The 21,581-nt window shown below is 40.7% G+C and overlaps 1 protein-coding gene across 3 annotated transcripts in view; it reads right to left on the bottom strand.

Moving 5' to 3' along the window:
• Positions 1–1,138: 1,138 nt before the first annotated feature.
• Positions 1,139–21,581, bottom strand: part of LOC139633896 (homeodomain-interacting protein kinase 2-like) — a 33,807-nt gene continuing 13,364 nt past the window's right edge. For 2 of the 3 annotated variants that reach the window (XM_071499947.1, XM_071499948.1), the window contains one exon: positions 1,139–21,542. In XM_071499947.1, the coding sequence (XP_071356048.1) occupies positions 20,921–21,542 (622 nt within the window). In that variant the 3' untranslated portion in view covers positions 1,139–20,920. The remainder of the gene's footprint in view (positions 21,543–21,581) is intronic. The other variant, XR_011693863.1, reaches the window with a different exon arrangement.

Genomic DNA, 21,581 nt, shown 5'->3' with positions numbered 1-21,581 from the left:
CTGTTTGCACAATGGGAGTGTTATCAATGAGAGGACAGAGCAAGGCAGTTCCTCCCGGGACCTTGCATTTTCCTGAACTCTCCCTCTGTGTTTTCCCGTTGACAGCGCTCTTTGCTCTCTGGCCGAGCCCCAAACACAAGAGCGAGCCCCCAGTGGCAGTAATTACTGCACCACTCAACCGAAATGACAAATGAGCAAATGTCACAATACCACGGCCTGCTCGCTCCCTCTTTGGTCCAACAGCCTTACACACACACACACACACACACACACACACACATACACACACATATTAGGATCCAGAAATCGTCTTTCTCTCTTATCCACACACACACAAATAATGAAAGTTTTACTGCAGGAAGGCAATTGAAGAGAGCAGGTGAAGGCTGTGACAGGTGTACACACCCCTTTTGTGGAGACAAGCTAAGAGACGGAGAGAATAGGAGAGGAGAGCGGGGATGGGAGACTGTTAGATAGCCTGTCAAAAAGCAGGCAGCTATGTCCGTAGCAGCAGGGTCGTATGCCGAACGCTAATTACATTGATGAATGGCGTTGGCTGCGTGTCCCACTACCAGCGATTTACGGCCTCGGTGACCCTAACTACCACCATACGTGAAGGACAAAGCATGCAGGGTGCAGAGAAAAAGAGAGAGGAGGGACAGGGCAGCTCTCTCCCTCCAGAAAAAAAAATAGAAAGATTTGATGCTTGTTGACATTACCAGCCTGTATTATCACCATTTCATGGTGCCCACAAAGCTAATTGAATCTGCACCTCCACCCTGCATTGAATCCTCTTTACTGCTGGCAGGTCCACCTTCATTACATTTTTTTTTTTTTTGGAAACACAACACTTCACATTTGACACATGACTCACTCACTCACACTCACACACACACTCACACACACACACACACAGACGATGGAACACATTTGCACAGCTTCATTTCCACTCAAGCTGGCTAATGCTGACAAAAGCCACATAATACATGTTTACCGGGTTGTGTGTGTGTGTGTGTGTGTGTGTGTGTGTGTGTGTGTGTGTGTGTGCTAGAAATACGTGGAGGGATAAGACGGGGGTGGGTTCTCACAGAGGATAAATTTGAGCTTTTTGCTCACATCATGTAAGGGCTGAGATGGGGAGAGCTGCAGATTTGTGTGCATGTGATTACATGTGTGAGGGTGAGGCAGAATGAGAAAAGAGAGGATATAGAGAATACTGAAGATAAGAAAAAGAATAAGATGTGCGCGTGTGTTTGCACGTTAGTGTACGTGCTTGCCTTTTGTATGGCAGAGCAGGAGCAAGGGTGCCTTGTGATTGATTCTCCCTCATCATCAAAGGGAGACATGGTGATCTTGAATACAATTAAGAAGGCTCAGCCCTGACAGTACTGTAATAAAACAGACCGGGGAGAAGGAATGAGGGTGTCAACTCCGGCTGCTGCATCTGCACTTTCATCTGTTGTCCTTTTCACATCCTGTCGGTTTTCTGTGGATGTCACGGATGTATGTACAAAATGGGGTTGAAGACAGGCCTAACTTATTTGGCGTAAGTCTTCTAACACTTTTTTCTGTGCAATACTACTAGAACATGGAGGGATACAAGTCAAATATTCAACATTGTTTGCTAGTTCCTAAGCTTTGTATTTAGTATAAGGCAATGGTTGCCAAAGTAGACGCTGTGGCACCCTGGGGTGCATTAAGGCCCGGCACTGGTGCTGCAAGATTTATTTCAAAGTTTTTAATGATGTTTCATTGAATATAATTAGACATTTACATTTTTTTCCCTGAAGTATAAAAATTGAAACAAAGAAAATCCCACACACTGCTCTTGCTCAGCAAAACAATTCATTGGTCACCATAAAGTTTTTCTCTCTAGACCCTTGTCAGAAGTAATTAAAATGCTTGGTGGAGGACAGGCCTAACTTATCATAATGTTTTGCTCTCTAGAACTTCATCAGAAGTAAAGGTGTGAGCAAGGGTGGTGTGTGGGATTTTCTTTCTTTCAAGACCACATTCTCCAATGCACGTACATCACATATCTGGATGTGGTAATATCCTCATTGAGAAAATTTTCCTTATGTATCAAAATGAAAAAATAAGAATCAAAATTACCATGTTAAAAACCTTTTAAATATTCAGTTACACCAGAGCTAAGAGTGGTGATGACAGCGCGGGTTGTAACACAGCACAGTTTTCAAAGGCTTACACAGTCAGAAACGACTTTAAGGTGTTAAGTGATGGAAAAATTTGTCACTGTAAACAGAGCTCCAGTCTAAGACAACTAAAAATAAATTTAACACGTGTCTCAAGGCAAAACATCTCTCCTTTACCGGCAATCATATTGAACTCTTTAAGCAAGGTAAAGGAGGTGAGGTAAATGAGAAAAGGATCGATGAATGATGATATGTATGTAGTTTTAGTCCGTGAAAATTTAAGGTTAATTGATTTTACTTTTGAGTACAGCAAAAGGACTACAAATAGACCACCAGTTAGCAAGTAAATCTAAAATATGGGATAGGAGTTTTAGAAGACTACAAATAGTGTTGTTTGCTTGCTTGGTGGTTTAAGTAGTTCAAGCTTATATTGTTTCTTGGCCCATCCATCCATTTTCTATACTGCTTATCTGAACTGCGTCACGGAAGGGCTGGAGCCAATCCAAACTGACATTGGGCGAGGGCAGGGTACACCCTGGACAGGTCCCCAGTCCATCACATGGCTGACACATAGAGACAAACAACCATACACATACACCTACGGGCAATTTAGAGTCACCAATTAACCTAATGTGCATGTCTTTGGACAGTGGGAGGAAGCTGGAGTACCCGGAGGGAACCCACGCAGACACAGGGAGAACATGCAAACTGCACACAGGAAAGCCCCAGGCCCGGGGTCTGAACCCAGAACCTTCTTGCTGTGAGGCGACAGCACTAACCACTGCACCACACTACCGTGCCATATTTTTATTACATACATAACAAGATGAGACAGCATGAGAAAACAGGGAGAAAGTGTGTTTCCACTCTTTGTGACAAATGCAGAAATCTCCATAATTACTTGTTGCAAACACTGTTTTTGAAAGACGTCATTTCAGATGAACTCTTGACTGTAATTTTTGGAAGCATTTTGAATTCAACAGAGATGCCTTGATGCTCAAGTCTTCACTGCAGGGGCTGACTCTCCATTTGGGCCATTCTGACATCCATCTGTGCCAATACAAACCCATTTACAGAGCACATTACAGGCTTAAACAATGAGCCACTTAGCCTTCAACCCATTCGAAATGGCAGCATGCTTGACTTTTACTGCATGTGAAGAGTAAACTATTACAGGAAAGAAATTTAATAGCTAAATTAGCAGCAGGAACCTAAATGGAGCGCGGTTGGTAAAGGTGCATTCAGTGTTCATTTTCTTCACTGCACATGGCCAAAATTTACATATGAAAGCTTTAGTTCCCTGAATGGAGTGTAGACCTAGACATTTTGTAAATGAATATGGAAATCATTTGTCATGATTTTAACATTTATTTGAGAGGGAAAAAAAGTACGTTTGGCAAATGTAAGACAACTGAGAGGTTTAGTGGAAGATGGAGCTATTTTATCTTTTAAATTTTGAGGCTCAGTCTAAAGAGAGTACCATTATTTTCTCAGTAGACCAAGGTAAATAGTGTAATTCATAGTCAGACACCCAAACAATGATGAGTAATTACTTGAAAACGAATTACTGGCAAACACTCGTGAACACACAAGATCAAGTTGTTAGACAAATATCTGGATTTATCGTCATCTAGCTAAACTGAGAAATCTTTAACAAAACGTTTCATTTCTTAAAATTACAAGTGAACAACAAAGGTGCCAATGTTACTTTGTTGCAATGTTGCTCCCTCATGTTGCTTTATAAAATATTAGATATTACAGTCATGGTCCATCATGGTTAAGGTACTGCAGGGGTGTGTTTAAACCTAGTCTTGACAACACTGAGTGTCAGTCCAGGTGGTGTGATGTTTTTATTAGGGTCAAAGGATACATTTTTTCTTAATCGCGATTAATCCCTGAATTTCAATAGTTAATCATGATTAATTGCATGTTTTATCACATGATGGTTTTGCATTTCAGAACTGTTTTATCTTGTTGACAACACATAACCGTCAGTCTGTCTGAACTAGGTCCTAACGTTAGCATGTCTGACGTGTAATTATGAAGATAAGTTATTTTTTATTTTCCAACTCATTCGCTCTTCACCAACGATTCAGGATTCATTGATTTAAACACTTTACGTCCCACTTTTGCTCCCATAGACATGGCTTGCCATGAAGTATCTTGCTCCGCTATGTAAAATCTTTATAGGAAGTGTCTGTGGCAGCTTGACAACAAGTAAGGGTGCGTCAAAGGGTCAAAATAGTAGCAGCCAAAGACTCTAGAATGTAGCGCTCAAGAATCTTTGGTAACAGCAGTGACGGTGTAAAATAAAGAATCTTTGGTGGCACATGATTAACATGATTAAAAAAAACAAACGTTATGCTCAGTGCTTAATCTCACTCTGATTAATGCGTTAACACTGACAGCCCTATCTTTTTATATTGCAGGAACAAGTGAAGCTGCCTGCTTTCTTTAATGTTTAACCATGCTACACTTAACAAAACAATTTCATTGCATAGGTTTAGTCATATCTTGCTGTTGTGGGAGGAATTTAGCCAAAACATTGTCATTGAACATAATTCAGGGTTCTCAGAAGGATTGTGAGTGGGTCGGTATTACTCATTATACTGTATCACAGAATAAAAATCTTTTTAGGTAATAAAAACATTGAATCTTCTATGCTCTATTGTAGCAAAACCCCACATAAAAGATCAAAAGTAACTTCCACAAAAGCTGGTTTCACTAAAGCAAAAAAGTTTTCAGGCAACACTGACCTGTCCAAGAAGAGTGTATCTAGGTGGAAACACCAATTCTACAAACTAACTGACTGGTTAGGAGCAAAACATATTTATTTTTTTATTTTCTTTTACAATATTAACCATCTAAAATAGATCGCCTGGAACACTGATCAGTCCTGGGGGTCATACAAAACATGAGGGGGTTGCAATTTGTTACTATGCTCTACATCCTCAGAGTAAACAGAAGCTAGGGTTAAACTCCCACAGGAATTTATTCAGTTTTAGGTCTGTTTATGCAACTGCTAAATCACCTTTGGTTGCCATTGTGTATGAAATGTGCAACAATAGAATTGCCTTGCCTGAAGCAAAAATATTCAACTCACCAATGAATTGAGAAAACGACATACTTAGAGGCTTAACATGAGCTACAAATGTAAGGTTAGAAATGTAATGATTGTTCTGAGGGTACAAGAGAAAAAACAATATGATCAATAAAATAAAAAGTACGTTATCCTGCTGAAGATGAATGTGCTCATCAAATTCTGTCTGACACTAGAGCACAGCTCAAGGGTGTCATCCGAAACAACAGGATTAATTATCTAGGGATAATGAATATACAAAGCAATTGTTATGGAAATCTGGCCATTGTTTTGCATGTATCAAACTGGTGGTTTAAAAAAAAAAATGTATCTGACAAAGGTGCAAAGCTAGAATGGCACTCAGTTGAGTGCATACCTCCACCAAGGCAAAACAATCCTACACACAGATCCAGATTATTAGCAGATGATAATCTTGATCTGCACCAAATTGCAAATCATACTGTAGCTCTCAGCATCATAAATGTGTCTGATTTTTAACATCAAGATCCATTAATTATTTCCTGAGAAGTTGAGGGAAATGTTGAAAAACACCCATCTTGCAATGTTAAGGAAAAGGATGAAAAAAATCCCCGGATCCAAAACAAAATTGAGTGGGTTTTTTTCACTGACCCAGACCATAGCACACATAACACACCCAACAAGTTTGGTACAAATCGGTTCTGTACATTTTGCATAATCCTGTTGACAGATAAAGAAACAAATAAACAGAAATGTGTGAAAACATAATCTCCTTGGCAGAGGTATAAATGCCCAAGCAACCATGAAAACCACATTTTAAGAGTGAAATTTTTTAAATATCCTGCTCTGGAACAAAATGTTGCAACGACAGGCCGACCAACCAACCAACCAACCAGTGAACTGATTGACATTGCCTCCCTGAGGGTGTGCTAGCAGGGAAACACACATGTACGCACATCAGAGGTCATATGAGATGTCACTGTTTATTTTAGCAAAGAGGTTCCCATAGTAGAAAAGGTTCTCAATAAAATAGGCTAAAAAAAAATGCTGATCCCAGCTGCAGACAGAGACTATTATTTAACAAAAACCCTCCACAGTACAAAGTAGGACAGCCACATTAGGCAAAATCAGTTTCCTATTTTATCACAAGAATTGATTTAGAGGCTGTCTCTTCTCATTGCAGAGGAAAATTCTGCAGCAGAGAAAGAGACTGGATCTTCATTCACTGACCAAGCAAGAAATGAAGTTAACGCTCCAAAATCATCTCCAAGATGTCTTTGCCTCGTCTTTTTCCAAACTGCTCTTCCAGTCATTGCTGGTGTGATAATGATTAATGATCATGAGACAACTGCGCCGCTCTCGCAAAGGCTAGGAAATATAAAATAACAACAATTAATGCATTTAATTAATACCACAATAGCTACAACTCAGTCATGAACAATAGATCTTCACATTCTTATAGGCTGGAGAAAAATCTTGTCTTGACTATTGGTACTTTTAAAGGTTAACAGATGTTTTCGGTCTACTTATCTGCACTTTCACTGCGTAGATGGACTGTGTAAGTGTGAGCAGCTAACTGTGCAAAGTGTGCACAGTTAGCTGCTCACATTATCAGTTTAATAGACAGAAAGAAATATGCACAGAAACGTTTTGGCAGCACTAAGCATATTAATGTGGGACTCGTGGCTTGTGCTGCTGCTGTGCAGCCTCTAAGAAGCACTTTAAAGCGCCGAGCTCTATTGTTAACAGAGGAAATACTTTTTAGCTGTTCTGCTTTAAAAAGTAAAATGAGTTCTTTTGTAACGAAGAGGAGAATTGAAGGCAGCACTGCAGAGTGTTTGCTGGAGTCACACAAGTTAAAAGTTTTCAAGTCACAAAAAAAAACATGCAATGAACAGCTTTTTTAAAAATTTTTATTGTACTTTACTGCTTTTGTTGTAATATGAATGTGATATATTACAATTGTTTCTATCCTTAATATTTGATTGCAACCCATTAAGTTTGACACGTCATGCAGTTCAGCTCCATACTCTCTCAGTTTGGCTCGTCATCTTTGCTTCTCCTCAGCCAACAGACAAGTTCAGCAAGGGGAGGCCTGTTGCCAGGCAACAGCCCAGAGTGTATGATTAAAACTTTGATTTCCAATCTATCACCTGAGAGACTGATGTGGCTCCTTTCCTCTGATGCTCTGCAGAGCAGCTGGGATGGACTCGTGCACAGCAGCCCCACACATGCCAAATGAATCTTTACTGTGAAATGAAACATTTGGTTCACATGGTGTCAGGCTACTTCATCTTCAACCAACCTGACACCGAGTTACACCTTCAGAATGACATTTTAGACTGAGGGCCAAACTTGTGGCCAACAAAATGGCTTAATTTGGGGGATTCTTGGAGGAGTTTGCTTCCGACTGATGGGCAGTCAGCCCTTGAAAACTTGCTAGAGATTTGTCATTTGTGCCAATGTGGTCTTTTGTCCGTCTTCCCTTAACTCCAGATAAAAGTAACGTTGTGAGGCTGCAAGACAGATAAAAGGATGTACAAAAACCTCATTCATGTCTGCTTTGTTGAATGAGAACGGCCACACTGATGGAGGTATTTCAACCAGCTTTCATCATGACATCTGATTCTAATCTGTCTGAGATGCTCTCATGTTCTGGGTGACAATTTAAAAGAAGAAATAGAGCATAGGTATGGATACGTGTGTGTGTGTGTGTGTGTGTGTGTGTGTGTGTGTGTGAAAGAGCGAGAAAGCCTTTTTCAGGTTCTCAGATGATGAGTGAAGTCAAGGCACCTTAACATTTTGGCTTCAGGCAGTATAGTGATACATGAATGACATATTTATCCCTGGTAAAGTACGTCTATATAAAAAACGACAAGTGTGTGCGTGTGTGTATGTGTGCATCATGCATGTCTTCAATATCTATGTGTGTGTGTGTGTGTGTGTGTGTGTGTGTGTGTTAACGATCAGAGATTCATCTAAATGCTCCCCTCTGGCATTTGTGGCATCCCAATAGGTAGGAAATCTAATCTACAGGCCAAAGATGATAAGATGGTGGCACAGAGCGGCAGGGATGAGACGAAAAACTGAGATGAGATGTTGAGCTAAGAAGAGAAAAAAGAAAATGTGGGGAGTGAAATGGAAGGGAGAAATGCGACAGACGTTTTGTGGCTTCAGGGGACAGGATGAAAAAATATAGAGGCCTGAGATTAGAGTGAGGGAAGAGACACAAAGGGGCTTGACAATGGCCACCACATTAAAAGAGAAGATGGGAAAAGGAAAGTGGAGGAGAAGAGTGGAGGAGAGTGTTGACGAAAACAAGCATCTATCAGTGTGATGGGTGAACCACAATGGACAGAGGCATATTGTGCATTCCCAGGTCTTCACTCTGAGGTATGTTTCTGTCATGTCCAACAAGTGACAGCTCAAAAGCCAACAGACAGCCAAGGTATCAGCCATTGTCAAGGATATTGAATCAAAACCATTCAGTACAAAAAAAAAAAATGATGGAACCACAGATGAGGAGCAGCATAGAGAGAGGGAGATGTAACAGATAGGACCCCACCTTGACCAATACAGGTACTGCAAAATGAATGGGGACCACCAAAATCATTCTGGTGAACTGTGGCTGGACAGTGAGATACTAGAGAGGTGCTGGACATTATGTGCAACGACTGAATAAACTGTACATTGGTGACACCATTGACCAGGAATCAGTGCACGCTGACTGAAAGATCAAGAGGGCAGTTGAAGGCTCAGAAAAGCTCGTAAGTGGATGTTTGAGGTTGGGCTAACTTACAAGAATGTAAAGATAATAACTAAGACATTAAGTTAACATATGTGGTTTTTTAATTTTGTGCATTCAGACCATAGCCACCATAAGTTAAACTACAAGAACTACTTTGTCAGGAACACTAGTAATTCACTGATATTATTCCAGTATATACTGTTCTGATCACTCAATTTTAGACAAAGCTTTAAAGATCTGAAAAGGTCTAAAGGCTGAAAAGGATCCATTAATTCACAAGGAAATAAAGTTGAAAGTGAAATATGTGAAAATAAACACAATTTTCTCCTAATCATCTCGTGACTTCTCAGAATTGTCTTGAAATTATCTACCACTGGTTGACAATTTATATTTACATTCAAACATACAATATGTTATGTTTCTACAGCACTGCTATGCTATATCTCAGCTGTTGCAGCTTTACATGCCGTCTTTCAGCTTGGTTTCTGTACAGTAGAAGGGAGGAAATGAACTACTCTGCTGTGGCTTGATGTCTGGTTGAGTGGTCCAGCTTAGTTTTCACACGCCAAATCCTGGTATTCACTATGCGCCTCTCTGTTGGCTGCATCTGTCGTCTGTGGAGCGAGCAGAGCAGAGCAGAGAGCAGCTGGAAACAGAAGACAACGCAGGCCTTAGGCATGTCTGTGTTTTCCACTCAGAGAGGCTGCTCCAGAGAGCAGGACAGGGAAACCCTCTGCACCGCAGGGGGCTGAAAGGCAAGAGCAGAGGAGTGAAGAAAACAGGAGGAAAAGCTGAAATCAGTTTTTTTTATTACATGTTATGACTGCTGGCCTCTGTCTTGGCCCTGTTCATGGGGTCATAGGTGCATTAACACTCACGAACAGCCTACAGACAAAGATGAAAGGAAAACACATCGCCACATGTGGCGTGTCCTCTTGTGTTGTAACACTCTGCCATTTTATTACTGTTGTTCAGTGCTCAGTCTTGATTTCAAAAATATTGAACTGATATTGTTTTTTCACGAGGTATAAAAATGAGCCAACTTCACCTTAAGGCTAAAACTATTTCATGACAAATTGTTGGCAGGCAAAACTTTGTCACAGAAGGCTTGTGTTCATAGTTTGGAGACAGTGCATGTTGTTACTATAGAAACCAAGCAGCCAGTCTCACAAAGCAGGATTACTTTGTTATCTGTGTGACTTTGCCGGATAAAACCCAGAACCTTTTCAAATCTGAAACACGGGCTGAAGTAAAAAGAGTTGTCTGGGGTTTTACTCAGTGTGATTATCCATGTAACTCTCTTACAGTGCCTCAGAGGCCAAGCGGAGCTGGCTTTTGTTTAGATTCTTCAAAAGAAAAGCTAGAAAAATGTTGAGGTGTTGGATATTTTGGAGGTCAAGTATGTGCTGTTAAAGGATCAAGAGATTTTGGTTTGTCAGGATGATGAAGAAATGTACTTACCTCGGGATTCTTTGGATTTTACCTTGATTTGCAATGTATTATATAACAAGGTTTTTCTCAGCAAACAATCTCACATCTAGCTGTGCAACACATGACAACTATGACCATATTTTGATATACTCAAAATATGCCTATGTCAAAACTGTCAAATTTAAATAAATCATTTATGTCCCATGACAAGTTTTTTTTCCCTGTTGGTTAATAAATTTGAGGCTTTAACTTTAACTTTAACTGCCGTCTTATGAAACAGGAACATGATTCAGAGCAGTGAGATGACTCCATGCCGCTTACGTTATGTCCCACTGCAATATATTCCTCATTTGGTCCAATAGCACTGTAACAACTAGGTGGTTGGATCACTGGGGGTCAAAGGTAAAGTGTGCGGGTGGTCAGAAATATACTGTATGTATTGATCAAATTACAGAACGTTTCACCTTCTTCACCTTTGCATCAGTGGTTTTTTGCTAAAATGATGTGACCTTCTCGTCTCTTTTCAACGTTCATTTGATGCATCATATAAACCCTGTGTAGTGGGCAGTAAAGTTAGCAGCCATGTTATCGTCCTCTGGGTAATGACTTTTGACCAGACTTTTCCAGCCAGAAGCTGCAGCATCTGAAAACTTCCTTCCTCATGTTTGTGAAACATTTTTAGCCTGTAAGGATGCAGTCATTGGCCACTAGCTTTAATTACAGTATCACAGACAGGTGTCATGCTGCCTGACTTCTATACTGTACTATAAAACCCTTGCAAAGCACAGCTGTTGGCTCATCAGGTTTAAGTGTTTCTTTAGGTGCCGTGAAGTAGATAGACTGACAGACTGACGCCTTGCAATAATTTCATGAGGACAATAAAATACCATGTAGATTAACTTTATGCCACCACAGTTAAAGTCTGACTTTAAAAAGTGCCAATAAGATGATTTTCTTCTCTATGAATAATGGCTCTAATACTGTATGTCATCGATTCTACATCCTTGAGGTCCTTTTTCTTGAGGTTTAATACCTCATCATTTGCAAAGAACATGGCAAAGATACAAAGAATAGAACCAGGGAACACACAACAACAATGTCAATGTTTGCTGTTATGATTGGACTGTAAGCCAGATACAGAGAAAGAATGATGGGGCGGTCTTACTAACATGTTTATTGGATCTCAGAGCGTTGGCCTTTTTACTCTTTGTCAATCCCTGCTTGTGAAATCCACACATCTTGAGGCCTTTTTTCAGCGCTAATGTGACAACAGTGGTGCTGTTGAAGAAGATCCACAAAGCATTATGTGAAAAAGTGTTGATCCATGTGTAGAAACACCAAGAACTACATCTCTGCTGTGGGAAAATGTGTCTGCCTTTGAAGCTAACCTTTCCGCAGACCTACTGTACAGTAGCATTAAGGAAAAATAATGATGCCATGTGCCTTTACATATAACATTACTTGGGTAGAGTGAGTGGGGTAGAGTAGGTGTGCTACTGCTACTGCTTCATTCACTCTAGGGCTGACTAGTGGCTGCGTATGATTGAAGTGGAATGACTGATAGTTTGATTTTACAAATACCTGAGAAGCTGAACAAAGCAGCGTGTCCTGCAGGCGTCACATCCTCTGGGATTGGTGTTGTGTGTTCATTTGACCAGCCCCCACAAAAGCATCTGGCTGGGAGCGTTTTCATTATGGAGAGTGTAGTTGATTGCATTTTCTCTAGCACTCTCTGAAGTGTCCAAGTGGAGCCACTATATACTCATCGCCTCACTGCCATCACAAGACGCCACTACATGCCTCCATAAAGCCTGTCAATTTGGACAAGAAAGCCAAGAAAATAACATGTTTTCAAATCTGGAGCAAATCACTATCGGCTCTACTTGTAGCTCTCAACATTTGTTTTTACCTTCAAATATCTCTCTGCCCAAATGTCATGTAATCACAATAGGAACTAGCATCCCTCAGTAGTTTCTGGACTGAACTCAATCTGTCATCAGCATTTAGATGGCCGTGCCAGAACAGCGAAGAGAGACACACAATCACAGTGTAAAGCCAGTGGGGAAATCAAACGTCTAGTTCGATTGATGTGGGATTGGCCATGTGAAAGGGGTGTGAATACATTAAACTGTCACCCTCTAACTTACTATACTTAATGGAAAATCAGCTAATCAGATGAAATATGCTTATCAGTGCAAACACAGACAGAAAGAGAGACCACGGACCTCCATAGTTTGGCTTCTTTAGGTGGTTTAAGCAGGAAATAAAGCTGTATGTTTAATTTGCTGGTCATCTAAAACTGACCAGGAATACAATCAAGTCATTTTTATAAGCCACAGGACTGTTCAACGTGGTGAATCTACTTACCCTGAGAGTGTCTGATCTCTCTCTGTACCACTCCACCATCCAAGTCTTGTGCAGAGAGGAGCCCCCCACAGAGTGTGGTCACTTTGCTTTACAGATTTATGTATGAGCACACTGTGTACACTGCTTTAAAAAAACATACTGTGCCATAAAAAATGGATGCATGAACATGGCGAATACATGAGCAAAAATAAATATTCCAGATTATTGTGTGGTCACTGGGATCGAGACCTCCATATCTGCAGAATTATGCAGGAAAAACAAATCAATACTGTCTGCCTGAAACCATTATTCAATGTGCTCAAAGAACTTTTTAAGTATTTATTCATTCAATGATTATTTCAGCAATAGAGTGCAGAGAATCATTGTGATAGACGGTAACCTGAGGGAAGCGTTTTGAAAAATATTACCCATGCTTTGTCGAAGATAGAACAACTAAGGCCAATAAGATGTTGCATTGGGTCATGAAAGGGCTTTCATAAACCCAGAGGCAAACATATTTTTGTACATGCAAACTGATTTCATTTGCTACCTTTTTATTGCTCCCTGCTGCTTTCCTTTCATTACAATAACTGAAATAAGCCTTAGCTACAGGGATTTCTGGCAAAATACATTGGATCAGCTGAATTTAATTAGAGCTGTCTTAAATAACCCCTAATCTCCATAAATAAGTACATGTTTTATGGATGCCTTATCCATAATTTATCTTCTCTCCAACTCCAAGCAGGGAGGGAGTACAAGTGCTGAGCAATCCTCATCAAGAATGAACAATGGGCCCATGTGATCTTGTCATTGACCCTAGACAAAGCTGATTACTGCCCCCTTACGCTGTCTCGTCTCTGCTAAACCATGCATTGTGTGAAAAAACACAAGAACTGAACTGGAGCACAAATCACTGAGTCACCGGAACAAACACTGAGAGGGAAGCAAAAGCAGGTGCCATTAAATTTTCAGCTGTTTTGGGTGTCAAGTACATTAAAGCCCCTTCAACATGAATGCATGCTTACTTCTTTTTTTTTTTTTTTCATAATAAAAGTGTCGCTGACAGAAATCCATTATTTCCTTGATTTTTATTTTGAAAGCTTGAATCTGGAATACCTCAGAAAGTGATGTCCTCTGCCATGCAAACAGGAAACACAGGTAGTGATACACTAGACCTTTTAACTAGTGCCTTAGGGGCTTTTCATTAAAATGCTACTAGCTAGAAGTTGTTTACCTCAGGTAGTTAGTGTTTTTTGTTTTGTTTTGTTTTGTTTTTTTTATTGATGCAGTATGAACACATTTCACTATAAATAAAAACATGGCTTTGGTAACAGCTGGACATAGCATTAGCTGCTAACAGTAGTGTCATTCACCCCGTGTTTGCTGCTGCTCTTGTATTTTTACTCTTTCAGGGTTAGGTGGGAAAGTTGTAAACGGCTCAAAGTGTGTATGTGATTGAGGAGCACAGCAAGCTAGCAGGACAGGTGGGTAACATACAGAGAAGCTTAAGGCAGTGTGCCTTAAGAGACAAAAAATCTAAGGTTTAGATGTTAATTTATAACTGTATATCCGAGTTAATTTACTCAAAATATATACAGTGTTTACACTGCTTATACATTTATGTTCACACCATTTATAACCATTTACATACTTACACAATTTATAGTTACGAGTTAAAGTATTTACATCTGCATCTTTCCATCTCCTGAATTCATCTCTGTAGACACGCATGAGACGCATGTCTCTCATCGGTGGAATCTAGAAGTTTGGCATCTTGCTAATATTTCACGCGTAACGCGTATATCTAGCAGCAAATATACACAGACAAGTCCTGTTGGCAGTCATTTTGACATCATACCAGCAATATTACACAAAACTGTCTAGGCTGAATCTGAATATGTCATAAACATTAAATTGTTTTCATGTTTCATTGTTTTTTCTGTCAAAGATAACTCAGAAATCAATTAAAATGAAAAGAAATCTAACGTTAAAGTATCCTGCAACACACACATTCTTCTGCAGCAGATCAGCAACAGACGCACACGCCACGCATTCAGTGTGTCTCCAGCATAAGGTTGTGTCTGAAATCACACTCATTCACTACTCCCTACTCACTATCCAGAGTCCTGTGTAGAGGACTATACAGTGAGCTCAGCAGTAAAATTGAAAAACACTTTCAGACACTTCAATAATGTCTTATAATTTTCTCTTTTTTCTTTCTTTCACCATGAGCGAAATTAATGATGGTATATATTGCTTGTTAGTGACCATCAGTTGGACACTACTTTTCATGATGCATTGTAGGATTCTATGAGTCCACTATATTAGGTATAATAATTCTCACTATACTACACTATGATATGGCAAACCCACTATGTAGTGGACTCAATAGGGAGTAGTGAGGGATTCTTGACACAGACTGTGAGGAGAAAAGTAAAGATGCTGCTTAATCCATATCCATTCAGCTGTTTCTTTTATCAAGAGTGATCAAAACCACCACATATGAGACCCTCACATTACAAATAAATACTTGGAAAGGAAATCGTTTTCACAGATGTATTGTTTTTTCCCCTCCCATCGGGGGTTGTGTACGGATTTAGCCAAACCTCTGACTCTTGTATTACTTTTCCAGTAAGTACAAGTTAATCTTTAAATCCCAAGAAATTCAGGATACTGTTTACAATGAGCTGCATATGAGTTTAGGATTTAGCTTGCTTCATTTCTGATCTATTAACTTTACAGGAATCTTCTTCCATGTGAGCCCTGGATGTACTTATTATCTATTATCTACAGGAAAACACCAAGATTAGAAAATAGCTTTTTGAAAAATTCTTTACCTTTAAGTTCTCCAGCACTGAAAGAATCTAATATCATAATAGCAGAAACAAGGATTTTCCACCTTCCCTGTCTGGCTTTATCTGGAAGAAGCAGTGAATTCAGCGTGTCAGTGTTATGTGATACACTAAGCAGAGTGGTTGATGAATACTAGACACCTGACTGTTGTTTACCATCTCCCAAGTGGCAAAGAAGGTCATGGATAATCGGATTTGTTTCATCACTGAAGAAAACTACACTAAAGGATACACAGATACAAGTAGCTTATTCTCCTACAGTAAAAAGGTTCCAAAACTGCCATAAAAATCAGCCACTTGATATCACCGCTATTAAAATGAGGGGGCACAGTGCCTCTGTCGCTATGGCAACATGGCTTTAGAAACTGAATTGTTTGCAAAGCTATTTTTCAATCTGGCGGTGAAGTGGGGCGTAGTGGTTTGTAGCGATGCCTCCCTGTCGAGTAGTTATTACTGTACTGAATGAACAGACCCTCGCCATGTCAGAAATGTTACAAAGAGCAAAGCCTTGTGGGTCAGGGGCACTGTGTGACATCAATGAACGCATTCTAAAGTTTCGTGTGATGGACAAATAGTTTAATGTCTTTTAGCTGTTGCAATGCAGCACCTACTGCTGCTGGGGTCCATGTTAATAACATAATGTATATACATGCTTTCATATACATGCATACATGAATACAATTTCCATCCACTTTCAGCCAGGCAGGATCCGCATGAATCTGATCTTTAATTTCCCCCGTATTGCTCTATTCTGCATCTTCTTAAAAAAGTTGTTCCTCTTCCCATTATTTTTTCTATGTGGTTCTGCCATGGTAGTATCACTCAGTTTTCTTTTTAATGAACATGTTGCTGTTCATTGTGTCTCTGTTCAGATCCCCTCAAAATAAATTTGAATGGGCGGCCCAATGGTGGAGTGGTTAGGGTGCGTACCACTGATGCTATTAGCAGGCAAGTGCCAGTTCGACTGCCGACCGGCCCAACTCTTTCCTGCGTGTCAATCCCCCTCTTCTGCCCCTTTCCTGTCACTCTCTACTGTCCTGTCGAATAAAGGTAAAAATGCCCCAAAAAAATATCTTGAAAAAAAAAAAAAAATTAAATAAACTGAATGTTTTTATTTGGTGGTTTATCAGAAATGGTTTGGTGCAAGTTAAATGTACTTAAGTCCAGAGAGCCTCAGCAGCTGTTGCCAAAAGGTCCCTTCTTGTCCTAACAAGGTATATGGTTCTGGATATATATTGCCACACCACCACCACAGTCTTTTCAAAAGCACTTTATCCTGGCACAGCAATTTCATTTACATCTACTGACAGACCTAAGTGATTTTCTGAAATGTTAAGTATGTCTAAATTCTCATTAAGTGAGAAGGTCAACTCATGAATTTTATATTCAAGAGCATATATAAATGTGTAAAATTTTAAAACCCTTCTTCCCATTTGAGAAGCTGGAATTATCCATTTTTTGTACTTTTTGCTTACTTTATGATTAAGTGATTATCTGCCGATTGATTTTCTGTTTTTAGCTCTGGTGTGATTTATTTGCAAGCAATGGTTTTCTTCTTAAGTACCTTTGAAGAACAACAATTTGAATTATACATCTATATATATTAATGCTGTGGCAGAGCTACAGAGAAGTGTTCCAGTTCATTTCAAACATGTTACGATACCAACAGAGGCTCTCCAAGCAGAGAGGTCCAACATAACAAAAGACAGTCAAGTTGTTGCAACAAAGAACATTGTGTTTATTAAGAAACAAGACCAGACCAAATAGAGTGCTGCAGGAATGAGACCTAAAATTGGAAAATAAATGAGCATTTTTCCACTTCCAGTTCCCTCATCCCGAATTCAATGGGATTTTTGTCTTAAAATAGGTGGCTGATAACCGGTGACTAAATGAGACTACAGATGGCGTCAGAGACATAAAACTTCATCATGTCTCTGATGACCTGCCTGCCTTTGTGTGTGCGTGGGGGCTGCGTGGCTGCACTGCTGAGTTTGCCTTGGATATGGCCATCAATACTAAATAACGAGCGAGAGAGGGATAGATAGTGATAGAGAGTGTACCAGAAAAATACAGTCCTTCACCTGTTAAATTATTGACATAATATAATTTTAGTCAAGGGTTTCTGGTATGGCTGTCAACTGCGGTCTCCACATGCAGTTGCTAAATGTTTGTGTCATTTTCAGATACAGCCTAGACATTGAAACTACACTCACTGGCCACTTCATTAGGTATACCTGTTCAACTATTCATTAATGCAAATATCTAATCAGCCAATCACATGGTAGCAACTCAATGCATTTAGGCATGCAGACGACCTGCTGAAGTTCAAACCGAGCATCAGAATGGGAAGAAAGGTGATTTAAGTCGGTTTGAATGTGGCATGGTTGCTGGTGCCAGACGGGCTGGTCTGAGTATTTCAGAAACTGCTGATATACTGGGATCGCTAGATAACGTGACGCAGCCACAAGGTGAGTGACACGTATATCACGTAGGCAGTGTGTCCACTAGAGATAAAACTGTTTCGGGTTTCAGGCCAAATCACAGTAAAAAAAAAAAAATTAAAACTAAATCTTAATTCTCACTATAACTGTGGTCAATTACTGTCGTTAATTACTATGGTTATTGTAACTCATGTTTGGTTCTGTACAGCATCCACCATCTCCCAGAAGCATACGTGGCAAGAACAGTGGGTGGTTCAGAACCCAGCAGAAAGCAGTGCTCCTCCAGAGAATTTTCTGTCTTCTAATACCCGCTTTTCACTAAAATTAGCAGGTATAAGATATGTGGGTAAGCTTGCTAAAAACAGGACTAGTTACTCCTTTTACACTGCCAGACGAGTTTACCTTTCTGTTCGGAGAGGACAGAGACAGAACTGTGGGGAGCAATGTCATCACATGCACAAAGAGCACACACAGACGCAGGGAAAAGGGTTTAACTGCTAGCCGCCATGCTAAACTGGACAAAATGGATCTGTTATATCTCATTCCTGGGTTGGTACTCCCGTATGTGTCATAGCCTCCGTGATAGATGTTTCAAAACTTATATTCCGAAAGATATGTTTTTCTGAATACATGATAATACTGATAACCGCGATTATTTTGGTCACTATAATCATGATATTGTAGCAGCCGTGTACAGTTCAAGTTCTGTGTAGTGGAGACGGACTATAGTCTCCCTCCAGGCTGCCAATCCTCAGTGAAGCATGGCAAAAGTGAAAGTGCATGCTGGTGATTGGCGGAGACAGGGAGGGCTGGACCGCGGGGTGGGGAGGTCGAGGAAGCCAGCCTCAAGCAGGCTTCCAAATGACCATCAGTCACGGTGGAACGGTATTTGGACCTAATAATCTTCACGTGGAAAAAAGCTGACCCGCATAAATAAGTAGAGCCGAACAATGCAGTCAAGGAGGTAGCACATTTCCTCATGTTTGGGTACTTTTCCTCTGTGAGTAAGTTCCAAATCTCTCCATGAGCCCTGGACTTCAGTTGAAAGTCAGCCCGTAGTGTCAAAATCTCATCCTCCACTGAGTTTGTCAAAGTCTGAATCTGCTCTGCGTAGCGCGCACTGTCAAGTTGCGCACACGCTTTCCGTTGCATCTCTAGCTTTGAGGTGAGGTTTTGGAAGTTCCCCAAATCATGGCACTGCAGCTTTGAGGAAAGATGTTTACATTTTGAAAGCATTAACTGAGCTGATCATATTGACCATGGTTTTGTCTTTTCCTTGCAGTTAATCAGATCGGTTAAAAATGCCAAGTCTAGCAGCCACTGATCGTCATTAAGTTTCTTGTATTCTACATGTTTAATGACAAGAAGAAACTCCTTTATCTTCGGCCAGAGCTCTTGAAATCTCTGCAGGAATTCCCCCCTACTAAGCCATCTTACGTCAGTGTGTAGCACGAGGTCAGAGTAGTTGCAGTCAGCCTCCTCCAGATTTGCATGGAACAGTCGTCTTTGAAAAGGTCTCGCTCAAATAGAACAGGCCACATCGTTGCCACATCCATTATCACTTTCATATTTGGCATTTTTGCACATAATTGTTGGTGTATTATGCAGTGTTAATTAAGGAAGTCGGGGAAAGCATCGTCTTTCCTGCACTTGGCAATAAATCAATTTGAGCAGCCCACCATTGCGGGCATGGTGATTGACATCAATCACACCGTCTGTGGTGATTGACATCAATTTTCACAGTGGGAGCTGCGTTTTCCAGATAAAGTTTTTGAAAGACTGAAAAATGTCCTCTCTCCGCGTGTGTTCTTTCATAGGCAGTATTGTTAACAGCTCCTCTTTTGCAGTCATATCTGTAAACACCATCCAAATAAAAATGCACAACTGGGCTGTATCAATTTTGTCCATGGACTCATCTAATTGCAGTGACAAACATTCCCCTTCCTTGGAATAGCAATGATAGATTGACAGATCAGACAAACGCACTTCAAATATGACATGGTGAAAAAAAAGGTCCTCCTCCCATTCTGCATGGAAGTGGTAAGTGTTTGGTTTCTTACTTGGTCCAGCTCCCCCACTCATTTTTTATATCCCTTCTTTAGTAGATAAAAATGGGAAGGCTAACTAGGTCACTTAGCTCGCTGGAGTTTTGCAGTAGCTCATGCATTTGTCCGCGGTACGTGGTGACCCGTGCGTTAGAAGAGAAGAGATCTCAGACATCTAAAAAAATACTTTTGAAAGGCACATGATATACCCGCACTACCTTTGCGATCTACTGGTCGATCGCAATGGACGTATTGGGCACCCCTGATCCAAGAGTTTCGAGAAGTAAACTCCCTTCTCTGCCTCGTCCAACATCAATACAATATTACATTTTTATACTGTGCCAAATTACAACTAAAGTTATCTCAAGGCACTTTTCAAATAGAACAGGTCTAGACTGTACTCTTTATAAGATCATTTACAGAGACCCAACAATTCCCACCATGAGCAAGCACTTAGCTACAGTGGCGAGGAAAAACTTCCTTTTTCAAAGGCAGAAACCTCAAGCAGAACCGGACTCAGGGTGGGCGGCCATCTGCCTCGACCGATTGGGTTGAGAGAGACAGAGAGAGTGAGAGAGCGAGGTAGCGAGAGTAGGGGAAAGACTACCAAGTAATGGTAATGATAATATTAGTAATGATAATAGCTATGCTAACTTCTGAGTTGACCAACAAAAATACATCATTCTTGCAGCACTCTATGCACATCACGAAAGAAGACAACATGACGGATAATTTACATATCATGACCAGCAAGGGGAGAGAATGTAACAGCCACTTAGAGTCCATCATCTTACATCTTCTCCCCCTGCCCTCCTCCAAACATAACACGCACCTCCTCCTGTCATCTCACCAGGGATCAGAGGATCCACAGGCTCTTTTTCTAGGCTGCACATCTTCATCATCGGGTGCTTTTCTTTTCAATTCTGACCGAGCCCGACTCTCGGCCTGGGTGCTGCATGATGGACGTTCAATGTGGCGGTGGACTACAGCTGGACTGCTCCTCTGATCAGACAGAACTTGGTGGGTGCGCGTAGAATCATGGCTGCTGCTGTCGGTGCATCTGTCTGCATGCCATTTTCTGGCCCTCTTCTTCTCATGATCTGACCTCTTGTATTGGTCAGAGTCTTCACTATGAGCCATCTTCCTCTTAACCCTTGGTGAGACACAAATCTGGGTCTGGCTGCTGCAGCTTGAGGTGGATGGATGCGCAGAGCTTTTGCGGAATTTCTTCCTGTCATTATCTGACCTTTTGTTGTGGTAAGTCTTACATTTTTGATGCTCTGTGTCTTCACCATCAGCCGTCTTCCTCTTAAAGCTTGACCTGACAAAACTTTGGGTCTGGCTGCTTTTGGTGGGATTTGCATTAACGGTGGAGTGGACGGTCGTGGCTGGGTTGCTCCTTAAAGCAGTGCTGGCCTTGGCACAATCCTGGCTGCTTCTGCTGTAGTTTGTTGGAGCTGCATGTCTTCTGTAATTTGACAAATACAATGTTGAAAAATCTCACAGC

This window comes from Trachinotus anak, unplaced genomic scaffold (assembly GCF_046630095.1).
Source record: "Trachinotus anak isolate AG129_WGS33_773 ecotype Australia unplaced genomic scaffold, CSIRO_AGI_Tana_v1 ptg000016l, whole genome shotgun sequence".
Taxonomy (NCBI): domain Eukaryota; kingdom Metazoa; phylum Chordata; class Actinopteri; order Carangiformes; family Carangidae; genus Trachinotus; species Trachinotus anak.
This window is presented reverse-complemented; position numbering and strand designations above follow the sequence as displayed.